Source organism: Alternaria ethzedia, assembly GCF_023757985.1.
Source record: "Alternaria ethzedia strain BMP 0044 chromosome Unknown scaffold_40, whole genome shotgun sequence".
NCBI lineage: Eukaryota > Fungi > Ascomycota > Dothideomycetes > Pleosporales > Pleosporaceae > Alternaria > Alternaria ethzedia.
Window position 1 is genome coordinate 264,871 of NW_026056233.1, and position 12,815 is coordinate 277,685.

Sequence of the window (12,815 nt, forward strand, 5' to 3'; positions counted from 1 at the left end):
GTGTTTTGTTTCTTTTTTGCTTCAGGTTAGGGAAGCCGGCATCCCAACGGCACTGAATTTGATCCAACCTATCATTATGACATGTCCATTGTGCGCGCGTCAGTGCTGCGAGGTTCTCCGCGTAACTCAGTCTGTATCCCAACAGTACTTTACAATGTGATGTGTGAAAAAAGAAAGTATCTTGCTACGGCGGCAACAGCGGCGGATCATTGCTGTCTAGCGGGAACACGCGCTACTCGACACGTAACACAAGGAAGTGTATGTTTCAATATAAAGAATCGAACCTCACCGACTGTTGCATCATGGCTCACGCGCATTTTCCAACGCAATTAATGCCACAGCCACATTTCGACAGACGAAGATGCGGAGTGAAGTCCGCCACATCCGGCCAGGCGGGCAAGGAACAAGCTTTCAGCCCTGCAGGGCACGGGACGCGCTCCACTCCTTTCCACGCGTCCCTTGCAGACCAGAGCTCCCCCGACCTCCCCAACCTCGAGGCTTCAGTTGCCCCAGCCACAATCTTCGTCACTTCTTTTTTTGGTTATTCTTTTTGTCACTCATTCAATTCATCGTCGTTTCCATAAGTTTCCATTTCCTTCTCCTCAAGCCACTTCCTTAGTTATTTACTATCGAAGGTCAGCCACTCAACAGCCGCCCGCGCATCCATCCCATCTTGAAACCCAACACACCCACGCCTCACACATCTGAAACAATACCCGTTGCCAACCCACTCCACACGCGACACACCTCCCTCTCGGGAGCCTAACCGACCGAAGGACAGAACGACGTAGCAGTGGCGCAGCTGTCCCATTAACCGCTCATATCGGCCATATCATCCTCCCTGGATTGCGGCACATACTGGGCTTATACCAGTCGATCTTCCCCTCTGCGATCCAACGTAGACATCCACGACTCGCACCACTATCTCTGCTGAGAATACACACACATTGCAGTTATGATTTCATTAACAAAGAGATACTGCGTCGAATTTGATGATGGATCGAGGGAGTGTGGCTTTGACGACAATGGCTTTTGGTACTCAGACGTATGTTTGGCTCATCACCTAGTGGTCTTCACAGGACTTCGAACTAACAAGACAACAGAAAGGCATAATCGTCAAATGGATTATCCTCGCAGCTTTCTTTCTCATATTCTTCGGTTGGTTTGTAGGAGGCCGCATCCACGCAAAGCAACGTCTGAGGAAGGGCCTACCGTTGCTCTCATACCATCGCGTACGTTACCCCTCTTCTCCAACACACGCAACCCTTCATATACTAACGGTCACAACAGTTCCTCATATCCTACTCTGAACGCCGCCGTCATGGTCAGGTCCCCCAGAACCACTTTACCTTCTACCAAACGCAAAACCCCTACGCACCTAACGCACCCAACCCGCAATACACACAAAGACAGGACGGCACATGGGCAGAACCCCCGCCGCTATACCAGAACACTGATGCACCGCCCCAATACTTTGCGCCCCCTCCTCCCGGCGCCACCAAGATGAACCCGAACCAAGGAGCTCAGGGTATGGAGATGCCAGTATACGGTGCCCCACCACAAGGAGTACCTCAACAAGCCGGACCTCAACAGAGCGGCGTTGTCGGTTCCGATGTCGAGCAAGGACAATCACAAGAACTACCACCCCGGCCAGCAAAGGCCAAGATCATGGGTGTTTTGGATAGATTCAGACGGTAGATAGGATGCACATACAAAACAGCTACAAAAGGCGGATATACAAGATCGTGACTGGATCACGTTGATTGCATTTGATGTATAACAAGCGTTACAAACTATCCATAATAATTTCATGACCAACAACAAATAATACCATTCACTCAAAGAATCATCCACTCAGTCAATGTCCATGGCGTCTCCGTCTCCCTCTACAGGTGACGCCATAGCTTGGGGTATCGCATCCATAATCCTCGGTCCTCCAACCACACTACTATCCCTCCCGAGATCCACATCCACAGGCTCCGTCACGGGATTAACCTGCTTATCCCTAATCCTCTGCCGCGCCTCTACAATCGCCTTGCGCACATTATCCTGCGCCTCGGGCACCGTCAAACTGCTCGGCACATTATACAGCACCAACTGGTTCTTATCCGTGGGCTTGGGCTCTGGGCCCTGTAAGATGTGCTGAGGGATTTTGGAGAGGTGCTTCTCGATGTCGGAGAGGAAGATGGGCGTTTCCTCGTCGGATTCTAGGTCGGAGAGTTCGGCGCTTAGGTCCGAGATGTAGACGCGGTGGGGCGTGTCTTCTACTTCCATGCCGCATGCTTCTTGGGAGGGGCTGGCGCGGACGTGGCGTGGCTTGCGGGGTTGTTGGCGACGTGGTGAGACGAAAGCTAGAGGGTCGCCGTAGGAGGTTGCGCCTTGGGAATGCCGGGGGAGGGGGGCGTCGGTTGAGCCTGGGACGGGGATGTAGAGGCGGGTGCCATTGTTGTCTACTGTGCTGTTGTCAGAAGGGGGGTTCGATGCGTAGAGTGTAATGGGGTGAGCATACCTAGATTCAGCAGGTCAAAGCGCTTACTCAGCCGCTGTTCATTCTCGAGCGAGCTGTCAGCGGCTCTCTTGGTGCCATGGGGCGCATTCTGTTGTTGCGCGAAGGGACGAGGGGAGCTAGCGACTTGCGCCATGCATCGCAGCTTTGGCAGGAAATCGTGCTACAAGTACTCCCGCAGACAGCCGATTGGTAGGGGTGGTGTGATGGATTAGCGATAGGGCTGGTGTTGGGATCGGGACATGGCGGTTGTTATACTGGGAGCGTGGTCGTCTAGGCGCACTTACGTGAAGCTTCCAGAAGGGCTGAGGCGCGCCATGTCGGTCCTCCGAAGCTCCTGGGCCCGCGTTCGACAGGACAGCCCCGCAGTTTGCTTGCTGCAGCTCTCGGCGCCCGCACCCTGCCCACATGTTTTCGTGAATGCTGCTACCAACGCGAGCTGCCCCTCTGAGTCACCATACGGTTAGACGCCTGCCTTTGCTTGCGACCCGTCACTCCCACCTTCCTCGTTCGCATTCGCCTCGGCTCGTCCTGTCTAGACGCTGCACGAGACTCTTCACCTGCACTCGCCTTCTCTCGCTGCCCCTCCCCCACGGCACCGCGCCGGCCGCAAACATGTCGCTCGTTGAAGAGAAGCACGAATGGGGCGCCGTCCGCGTGCGCCAGACTTTCCTGGATTACTTCAAGGAGCGCGGACACACGTTTGGTGCGTTTCCGTCTCAGTGTTCGAGAGTCGACATCTCTTGATGCTATGAGTCCAACATGTTCAAGAGAGTCAATTGACAGCAAACAGTGCCTTCCTCATCCGTCGTGCCCCTCTCCGACCCCACCCTCCTCTTCACCAATGCGGGCATGAACCAGTACAAGGCCATCTTCCAAGGCACCGTCGACCCCTCGTCCGACTTCGCACAGCTCAAGCGCGCCGCCAACTCGCAAAAGTGCATCCGCGCCGGTGGAAAGCACAATGACCTCGACGATGTGGGCAAGGACAGTTACCACCACACCTTCTTCGAGATGCTGGGCAACTGGAGTTTCGGCGACTACTTCAAGACGGAGGCGGTAGGCTTCACCTGGGAGCTGCTCACAAAGGTGTACGGCATAGATCCCAAGAGATTATACGTCACATACTTTGAGGGCGTGCCAGGTGAGCTGGAGCCGGATCTGGAAGCCAAGGAGCTGTGGAAGAGCGTGGGCGTACCGGAAGACCACATCCTGCCTGGTGACATGAAGGACAACTTCTGGGAGATGGGTGACCAGGGCCCATGTGGACCTTGCTCCGAGGTACACTACGATTTGAGGGAGCCAGCCAACGGGGAGTACAGGAACGCTGCGTCGCTCGTCAACATGGACGACCCCGAGGTCATCGAGATCTGGAACAACGTCTTCATGCAGTACAACCGCGAGCCCGACCGATCACTACGACCGTTACCGAACAAGCACATCGATACCGGCATGGGATACGAGCGATTGGTCTCAGTGCTGCAGCACAAGAAGTCCAACTACGACACCGACGTCTTCACACCACTGTTCAAGAGGATACAGGAGATTACTGGAGCGCGGGAATACAGGGGCAACTTTGGAGACCAGGATCCAGATGGTATCGACACTGCATACCGCGTCGTCGCGGACCACGTTCGCATGATGAGCTTTGCCATTGCCGACGGTGGTGTACCAAACAACGTCGGTCGGGGATACGTCGTTCGCCGAGTGCTTCGGAGAGGTGCACGATACGCGCGCAAGTACTTCGAGACGGAAATCGGCGACTTCTTCTCTAAGATTGTACCTACGCTGGTTGAACAGATGGGCGACATGTTCCCCGAGATCAAGAAGAAGCAACAAGACATCATGGAGATTCTGGACGAGGAAGAAAAGGCATTCGCCAAGTCGTTGGATCGCGGTGAGGTCATCTTCGAAAAGTACGCGCAAAAGGCCAAGGTCAAGGGCTCGGATGAGCTGCCAGGAAACGATGTTTGGCGGTTATACGACACCTACGGTTTCCCTGTTGATCTGACGAAGCTCATGGCTGAAGAGCGCGGCTTGAAAATCAAGGACGAGGAGGTTGAGGCAGCGCAAGAGAAGGCTCGCGAAGCTAGCAAGGGAGATAAGAAGGCTGGTGCCGTAGTCGTCAAGTTCGACGTACACGACCTTGGTGCGCTGGAGAACATGCCCGAAGTCCCAAAGACCGACGACTCCGCCAAGTTTGGCCGCGAAAACATCACCGCTACCATCAAGGCGATATATCACAACAAGAAGTTCCTCAAGAGCACGAAAGAAGTACCAGAAGACGAGCAATTCGGTGTCTTGCTTGACAAGACAAACTTCTACGCCGAGCAGGGTGGTCAAGAATTCGATACTGGAAGGTTACTTGTAGATGGCGAGGCTGAGATCAGTATCGAGAACGTGCAGGTGTATGCCGGCTACGTGTTGCACACTGGCTACATCAAGTACGGCGAGTTGAGCGTAGGCAGCGAGGTCATTGCAGAGTTCGACGAGCTCCGGAGACATCCCATCCGCAACAACCACACCGGTACCCACGTCCTCAACTACGCTCTTCGGGAAGTCCTGGGTAACGAGGTCGATCAGAAGGGCTCTCTAGTCGCACCAGAGAAGCTGCGTTTCGACTTCTCGCACAAGGCTGGTCTGTCAGATGCGGAGCTAGACAAGGTCGAGAAAATCTCCTCCGAGTACATCAAGCAGGATTCACAAGTCTACGCCAAAGAAGTACCACTCGCATCTGCAAAAGAGATCCGTGGTGTCCGAGCCGTCTTCGGCGAGACCTACCCCGACCCCGTCCGCGTCGTCTCCGTTGGCGTCCCAGTCGAAGAGCTCCTCAGCGACGTCAAGAACGAGAAGTGGGAAAAGCTCTCCATCGAATTCTGCGGCGGCACCCACGTTCTCAAGACAGGCGAAATCAAAGAACTCGTCATCCTCGAGGAATCCGGCATCGCCAAGGGCATCCGCCGCATCGTCGCTGTCACCGGCCAAGAAGCCTACAACGTCCAACGCATCGCGCGCGAATTCCAAGAACGCGTCCAAGCCATGGGCAAGATGGCTTTTGGCCCCGCCAAAGAAGCCGAAGCGAAGAAAATCGGCGTCGACCTCAACAATCTGACCATCTCTGCCATCGCAAAGACCAAGCTGCGCGAGGAGTTCGCCAAGATCCAAAAGAGCATTTTGGATGAGCAGAAGACTGCTGCGAAGGCTGATAACAAGCGTGTGCTCGACGAAGTGACCAAGTTCTTCGAGGACGACAGCAAGAAGTTCATGGTGAAGAAGCTGGAGTGGTCGAGCACGGTTAACAAGGCCATCAGCGAGGCTATCAAGACCGTCTCTGGTCCGAAGAGTGCACTCAAGGATCGGAGTTTGTATCTTTTCTCTGCTTCGCCTGAGGAGGGCAAGGTTGTGCATGGGTGTTATGTTAGTGAGGTATGTCGTCCCCTTCTTCTATTCTCTTTCTCCCTTTTTCTTTGATAAATGATTGCTGACGTATACAACATAGCCGTTCAAGAACGTAGGCGCCGACGGACCCAAATGGGCCGCTGCTGTTACACCCATCATCGGTGGTAAGGCGGGTGGCAAGCCGGGCGCCCCTACCGCGATTGGCCAGGGTACCAATGCGGATAAGGTTGATGAGGGAGTTGCGGAAGCAACCAAGTTCATTGAGAGTCTTAAGCTCTAAGGTCGTTCGGTTGGACTGTGATGGTGCTTGTATGATCCAGTCGCTGTACTGTGAGATGGCATGGGGTTTAGACGTCACGAAGATCAATGCATGTGTGTGACTTTGTACTGCTTTCTTCGAATAGACCAAGTCTTCCTGCTCTGACTGTCAGGTTAAGTATGTACTTGATATCGATGTGGCACTTCATCACTTTGTACTTCGAGCCAAAAACCCAGTTTGGAGTTTACAACGGGGGTTCCACCTCATGCAAGAAAAAAAACTTAGCAGGTCTGCAGACTACATTAACATAAAAACAAGCAAAGTAAAGTAGCTCAACGTCGATGTAGGCTTTACATTGTTTAGTTTTTTCTTTAGATTAACGTAGCTCTACGTTAACGTAGGCTCTATAGTGATTAGTCCTGTCTTAGGTCAACGTAGTTCTACATCAACGTAGACTCTACAGTCTTTAATATTTTCTTATGTCGACGTAATTCTATCGAAAGCAGCAAGAGATAAACTACACTGCTCACCCCCTCCACACCAAAACCACATACCACACGCCCCCCAGCACAACCACCGTCCTCAAGCTCGTCCTGAGTTCCCACCAAAACAGTGCCAATCCCTTTCTCCGTTTCCGCGGCTTCTTCGTCACTTTAGTGCTAACACCGTAGACTCTGACCTTCTTATCTCCTGTATCATCGTCGTCGACGTCGATGTCTTTGGCGGGATCGTAGCCGGCGTGTTGGATCAAGGGGAGTTGGTATCTCGACTGTTGCTGCTGTTGCTGTTGGGTTCGTGCTTGAGTAGTTGCTCGAGCGAATAGGTTGCCGTTTCGCTCCGAACTAGTCGATGAGTTGGAGGAATGGGATTCCTTCTCCATAGCAGCTGGGACGTTCGCCGTAGGCAACAGCGGACTTTCCGCCTTTTCGTCCTCGCCATTCGAGACAACGCCTAGCATAACGCCCGCCGCGCGAACGAACAGCAGCAACAGTGTCAACCCGAACAGACTTCCGTATCTCAGAAACGTGCCAATCTGGTCAGGCAGCAGACACAACTTTGTTTGAATCGTCTTACTCGCATCACCCCCATTCAACGGCTTCCCAAGCTTATCAACCGGATTCCACAGACTAACCAGCACAACACCTGGTAGTCTAACGCCCATAGCCCAGCTAATGCTTTTAACCGTGATCTCGCGTATGCCGCCGCCAGCACTGGTATACGCTTTATGCACCAACTCGCAGTAATCGTGGTCGTCGCCCGAAAAGGCATACTGGATATCGCCGACCTTCTCAGCGATGTCAGCGGTGATTTCGCGGTTGAGCACGTTCTGGTATTGGTAGCCGCCACGGACGGAGATGGCGTTTCGGTCGTCGTGGTCGAGGGGAGGTCGGCCCGGTGGTGGAGGCGTAGGGGGCCAGTGTTCGCGGAGGGGGCCGCAGGGTGTGCCTGGGGCGCGGTAGAGGGGTACGTGGGTGAGGAGGATGGTGGGGAATTCGGTGATGTCGTCGTTGGCGTGGGGAAGGGACGAGGTGGCTAGGTCTTGAGCTGGGATCGCGTGGTGTGGCATGCCTGGGTAGGGTCGTAGGCCTTGTTGCGCTCGTAGTTCGCGTTGTATCAGGCGCTTTTTGCGCTTCTTTGCGTCGGAGAGAAAGTCTTTTGTAGGGCGCCAGATCTTCTCGACTTGTTCGGGAGATTCCTGGCCGAATGCGCTCAGGGAGACGCTGTCGATTGAGACGAAGGTGTGGTTTGCGATGACGTCGATTCTGTTGCCGTCGCCAAAGTAGGCTTCAAATCGGTTTCGGACGCCTTCTTGTACTCCTTTGGCAAATCCCAGGTCATGGTTACCAGGTAGACTGCTTATGAGCTTCCGTCCAGGCTGTCCTGGTCTCGCCTGCATGCCGCCATCACCCCAGTGCTTGAAGAAGATGTTCCCGAATCTTCTGTACTCGTTCATCCAAAAGTCGTCGCCATATTTGCGGTACTGCTTCTCCGGCGAGGTAGTTGTGCGCGTAGACCATTCGCGGCCACCGTCGAAGAGATCGCCGAGGAAGAAGATAGTGTCAGGGTATAGGACGGTCTGGAAGCGAGAATAGGTGCGACGGAGGTACAGGTCGGTGTATTTGTAGGCTAGAGGATTGAGGGGCCACGGGCGGCCGGGGTAGGTGTGCGGATCTATGAGTTGCGGATCGGCGACAAAGATGAGTCTGTGGGGGTTCGCGCCGGTTTCCTAGATACATGGTCAGACTTGCGTATTCTATTAGATATTGCGAGATATAGACGTACCCAGTCTTCCCATTTGTCCCAGTGGCAGCTCTCGACGGCGCTGTTGAAGATACCTCTCTCGCCCCAGTACAGAACCACCCACCACAGCAGCACCAGCCCGTTCACGAGGGTAAAGAGCCGCTTAAAGCTCCAATTCCCACTGCGCAGCTCATTTCTCTTGCCCTGCACAGCAGGTCGTATGCGATATAGAAAGAAGGCCCTCCCCAGCCGCCATGCTTGGTGTGTCAAGCTCTCGGGTTCTGAGTATGCGCCGACGGGAATGCCATACTCGTCGTATGTGGTCATTGTCTGTCAAAGGAATGAAGGAGGTGCTGGCGCAGCATTTTTGAGGAAGGATGCACGTGAGGGGAAACGTTACGCAGTCGTGAGCATGTCGCCTGCGTAATGCTCAAAGGGGGACTGGGTGCGGCGTGTTCATGGTCTGGGGAAAATGCGGCCCAGGGTCCGAGGCTGATCCAAGGCTGATCTGCCGCCGCTACCATGGCACGAGAGGCTCGACTCTCTGCAGTGTAACCCTGCTAACCAGGTGAATGCATGAATGGTACGAATATCACAAGAGTATGCCCATTGGACTTTCATCTGAAATATGCAAGTGATATCATTTCGAACATGCTAAAAGTACAAACAACATTTCTCCTCCCTCTAGTACTCAAGTGTCACTTCTTGACCCTTGACCCGACCGATAACGATCTCGGGGGCGTACTTGGGGATAACCTCATCGTCGTGAAGCATCTCAAATTCCTCTGACGCGTCCTTGCCCATGTGGCTGAAGAGCGCCTGAGGACCTCCTGGGTGCTCATCTGTCCAGTTGGTGACATCCATAACAATGCCCTTTACTGCAATCCACAAATCATCCTTCTTGTTGTGCTTTGCGACCTCCTCGAGCGAGAACTCCTTGTCGGGAATGCTGAACTTCTTGGGTGCGTTCGGCTTGGAAACCTTGCCGGGATCGTTTGAGTCGCCGTTCGAGGACATGACAGGTGCAGAAGACAGCTGCTTTTGTTGCTCAACGGGGTCTGACGAAGAGCTGGCTTGAGCGCTTCCGCTGACACCGTTGCCCCACTCGACGGAGACCTTGCCCGGTTGCGATGGGTCGATGTGCAGTGAGATTTGACCGAGACGGTTGACAGCAGCGCCACCGGTCTTGTTGAGCGCTTGTTGGAAAAGGTACTTGGAGGCGGAGTCTCCAGCTACGCGACCGTAGACGACGCAGCCAAGAAGGGATGAACCACCGAGACGGTTGGCACCGTGGACACCACCAGCAAGCTCACCGCAGACGTACAGACCGTCGAATGGCTTGCCGTCAGAGTTCAAGCACTGTGCTTGGTCGTTGATCTCGATACCACCCATGGTGAAGTGGAGTACAGGCTCCATCTGTGCAACGTGGAAGGTGTCGTTGATGTCGAAGGGCAGGTTGTGGAAGTACTTCTTGTTCCACTCATCCTTCTTCTCGCCCTTGGCAATGGCGTTGTAGCTTTGGAATTCGGCCTGCAGGTCCTTGTCGCTGACACCAATCTCCTTGGCGAGCTCCGCACCGGTCATCTTCTTCATCAGGCCACGGCCGGAGTAATGTCTTGTGTGGAAGTCGAGGACGTTGGATGCCTTGGAGTTCAGGACAAGGCGAATGGGCCAGTTGCCCTTCTCCTTCTCAGTCCACATCATGCCGGAGACGTAGTCGCGGTGACCGAGGTCGTCGCAGAAGCGCTTGCCCTTGTTGTTGAGAAGGATACCACCCTCACCACGGAGGGCTAGAAAGTGTTAGCGTATGAATGATGAATGTAAGTGATGTACGTACCTTCAGCGGCCAAGAACTTGGTCTTTGCGGTAGGGTCCTTGGGGTCGACGAGACCGGTAGGATGCACTTGGACCTTGTCCATGTCGATGCCGTTGGCACCAATCTTCATCAACATCTTGTGGCCGTCACCGGTAGCGTGAGCGCCGTTGGTGGTGGAGAGGTCGTAGGTGTCTGGCCTCCACTTCTTCAGAAGAGAGTCCTCTGTGAAGTCGGCGGCGTAACCACCAGTCGCCAGAATGACGGGTCCTTCGAGTGTCGTCTCCTCGCCGCCGAATGTGTATGTGACACCGGTGGCGCGGTTGCCCTCGGTGTTAATCTTGGAGACCTTGGCCTTCTTCACGAGCTGGACGCGATCCGGCTCCTGCTCGGCCAACTCCTCGAATCGTTGCATCAGAGCGTATGTGATGGCCATTCCGGGGAACTTGGCATCGTGACCACGATGGGTACGGGGTTGGGAGTGACCGCTGTCAAAGTCAGTACATGTGTCAGATTCGGGAATACTGTCGGACGTACCCCAACCGCGAGACGAGAGTGAGGTCTAGGTTGAAAACGTCCATCAACCACTCAACGGCGGCAGCGGACTTGTAGGTCAGGACCTTGATCAAGTCTGGCCGCGCCTTGTCTCGCGCAGACTTGAGTGTGTCATCGTAGAACTGCTTGACGCTGTCGCCGATCTTCTCGTCGACTTGGGTCCTTGTGAGAGCACCGTTGATTCCCGATGTGGCCTTTGTGGAGTTGCCTCCCATGAAGTTGTTCTTGTCGAGGAGAACGACATTTCCACCAGCGAGGTAGATGGTGTGAGCAGCGCTCAAGCCGGACACTGCCGTCGTGGTTAGCCATGCGCGTGACGGTGTATGATGCGGTGATGCTTACGGCCAGCGCCAACAACAATGACTCTCTCAGGCATGGTGGTGGATGCGGTTGAAGAGGGAAGGGGAGAAAATACGGGGTATGGAGAGAGAGCAGATGAAGGCGAAAAGTCTGGGGATCGGCTTCTGCTTTGTAGGGATGCAACGGATGGCTGCTCGGCTTCCCTCTAGCACTTGGAGCGCAACTTGTGCCTCGGAAGTGGAGAATGCGCTAACCCGCATGCACTTCCAAGGTTGTCGCCGCGCGGGCCAATCACGCGGCGGCGGTTTGTCTGCTGGCAATGCGTGAGCCTCACCAAGCCCGGCCTGCGCTGCGCTGCTGATGTGAATATTGAGCAACGGTCCAGCTGTTGCATGTGAAGACGCTCGTCGCCGTCAGCGCCCACATGACTTGGGTATGCGCAGCGTGGTTGGCGGCTGGCGGTTGGCTGACCTCTCCATCGGACGGAACGCCGAGGAGTTGGGGCTTGCTGGGAAACCTGGGGCAAGTCACGCGTGGGAACGCGCAACCGTGGAACTCGCCGTTGGCATGTGAAGGCTAGAGCACATGTCAAGCCTAGCCACAATCGTAAATCTGGAACATCGTAGACGCAATACATTTGCTGCGCGACTTCTTCGTCTTCAACTCTTGCAATGTTCGTTGATGGTTCAGCTCCACGATGCTCGTTATGGCAAATCATCCCGCGCAGGCATCATAGCCCGATCGGTCTTTGCTCGCACGACCGCGACAGTCAGCGGGCGATATTGCCGTCTTCGGAACTGACTCTCGCTCCAAAACCATGTCGGACCATCATCTTACACCGACTTCCCACGCTGCTCCGATGTCAAGGTATAAGACTTTGCTTTCAAGATCAATCGTGCCCAGGTGGTCAAACTGCTCGGATTTAGACTTTTCGGGGTAGCTGTTGCCGACTCGACCAGGTGCATCTCGGTGCATCTCGCGCGAGGACCGAACAAGACATCCGTTATATAATATATTGCTAGCTGCTCATTCGCGTTCAGATTATCTACAGGGTTGGCGCTGCAAAGTTGAGCTAAACGGCGCGTCCGATGTATCGGAGCTACATGGTACTAGGCTCGGATATCGCAGGATATGTCAATGTGTACCTCGTTGGTGGAGGGCAGACCATCTGTAGGCCTCGTCCCCTCTTGTTCTCCAATCCTCCGTACCCTGTTGCTTCTGTGTATGCTCCTCAATGGCAGGCCACCGACTTCGTCGACGAAGACTGGCTGAACATCAAGTATCCAACGAAAGCACCCACAGCAACAGCGAGCATAACCCAACCGTTGTACGTCATAAAAAGCAGCCTACGCACATCAGCTCCAAACACCACCTCCAATCCCACCAGGAAAAAACTTACATGATGAAGAAGGAGTAAAACACCTGCACAGCATACAAAACAGCCTTGATAATCTTCATCTGCTGCTCGGCACTGCGCCCCACACCACCGTTTCTCCCTGATCCAAGTAATGAGCTAGTTTCATCTGCATCGTCTTTACACGGCGACGAAAAGGTTAAACTCAGCGAGTGTTCCCCAAGAAGTTGTGGTGATTTGAAGATAGAAGAAAAGAGACCTCCCTAGTCTCCTACTTCTACGACCTTGCCTCTTCTCGTAGTATGACTTGCTACTACTCCGGTTGTGTGTGTGTGTGTTTGTGTGTGTGTGTGTGTGTGTTTGGGGGGAGCCGCTAGAGCAGCTTGGG

The 12,815-nt window shown here is 54.3% G+C and overlaps 5 protein-coding genes across 5 annotated transcripts; 2 read left to right on the plus strand and 3 right to left on the minus strand.

The window, feature by feature from the left end:
- Positions 1 to 955: 955 nt before the first annotated feature.
- J4E87_009934 (uncharacterized protein) lies at positions 956 to 1,698 on the plus strand (the record flags this gene model as incomplete). The annotated part of the gene is made up of 3 exons (XM_049381508.1): positions 956 to 1,045; positions 1,104 to 1,232; positions 1,291 to 1,698. 3 exons carry the CDS (start codon positions 956 to 958, stop codon positions 1,696 to 1,698), a joined length of 627 nt encoding a protein of 208 aa, XP_049228836.1.
- A 156-nt stretch (positions 1,699 to 1,854) lies between these two features.
- On the minus strand, positions 1,855 to 2,642 carry J4E87_009935 (uncharacterized protein; the record flags this gene model as incomplete). The annotated part of the gene is made up of 3 exons (XM_049381509.1): positions 1,855 to 2,453; positions 2,510 to 2,597; positions 2,634 to 2,642. 3 exons carry the CDS (start codon positions 2,640 to 2,642, stop codon positions 1,855 to 1,857), a joined length of 696 nt encoding a protein of 231 aa, XP_049228837.1.
- Positions 2,643 to 3,121: 479 nt separating this feature from the next.
- ALA1 (Alanine--tRNA ligase) lies at positions 3,122 to 6,185 on the plus strand (the record flags this gene model as incomplete). Its single annotated transcript, XM_049381510.1, has 3 exons — positions 3,122 to 3,212; positions 3,300 to 5,932; positions 6,006 to 6,185. The coding sequence occupies 3 exons, from the start codon at positions 3,122 to 3,124 to the stop codon at positions 6,183 to 6,185; spliced, it is 2,904 nt and encodes a 967-aa protein (XP_049228838.1).
- A 505-nt stretch (positions 6,186 to 6,690) lies between these two features.
- J4E87_009937 (uncharacterized protein) lies at positions 6,691 to 8,732 on the minus strand (the record flags this gene model as incomplete). The annotated part of the gene is made up of 2 exons (XM_049381511.1): positions 6,691 to 8,391; positions 8,448 to 8,732. 2 exons carry the CDS (start codon positions 8,730 to 8,732, stop codon positions 6,691 to 6,693), a joined length of 1,986 nt encoding a protein of 661 aa, XP_049228839.1.
- Positions 8,733 to 9,089: 357 nt separating this feature from the next.
- Positions 9,090 to 11,149, minus strand: J4E87_009938 (uncharacterized protein; the record flags this gene model as incomplete). The annotated part of the gene is made up of 4 exons (XM_049381512.1): positions 9,090 to 10,195; positions 10,243 to 10,706; positions 10,756 to 11,062; positions 11,116 to 11,149. The coding sequence occupies 4 exons, from the start codon at positions 11,147 to 11,149 to the stop codon at positions 9,090 to 9,092; spliced, it is 1,911 nt and encodes a 636-aa protein (XP_049228840.1).
- Between the last annotated feature and the right edge of the window lie 1,666 nt (positions 11,150 to 12,815).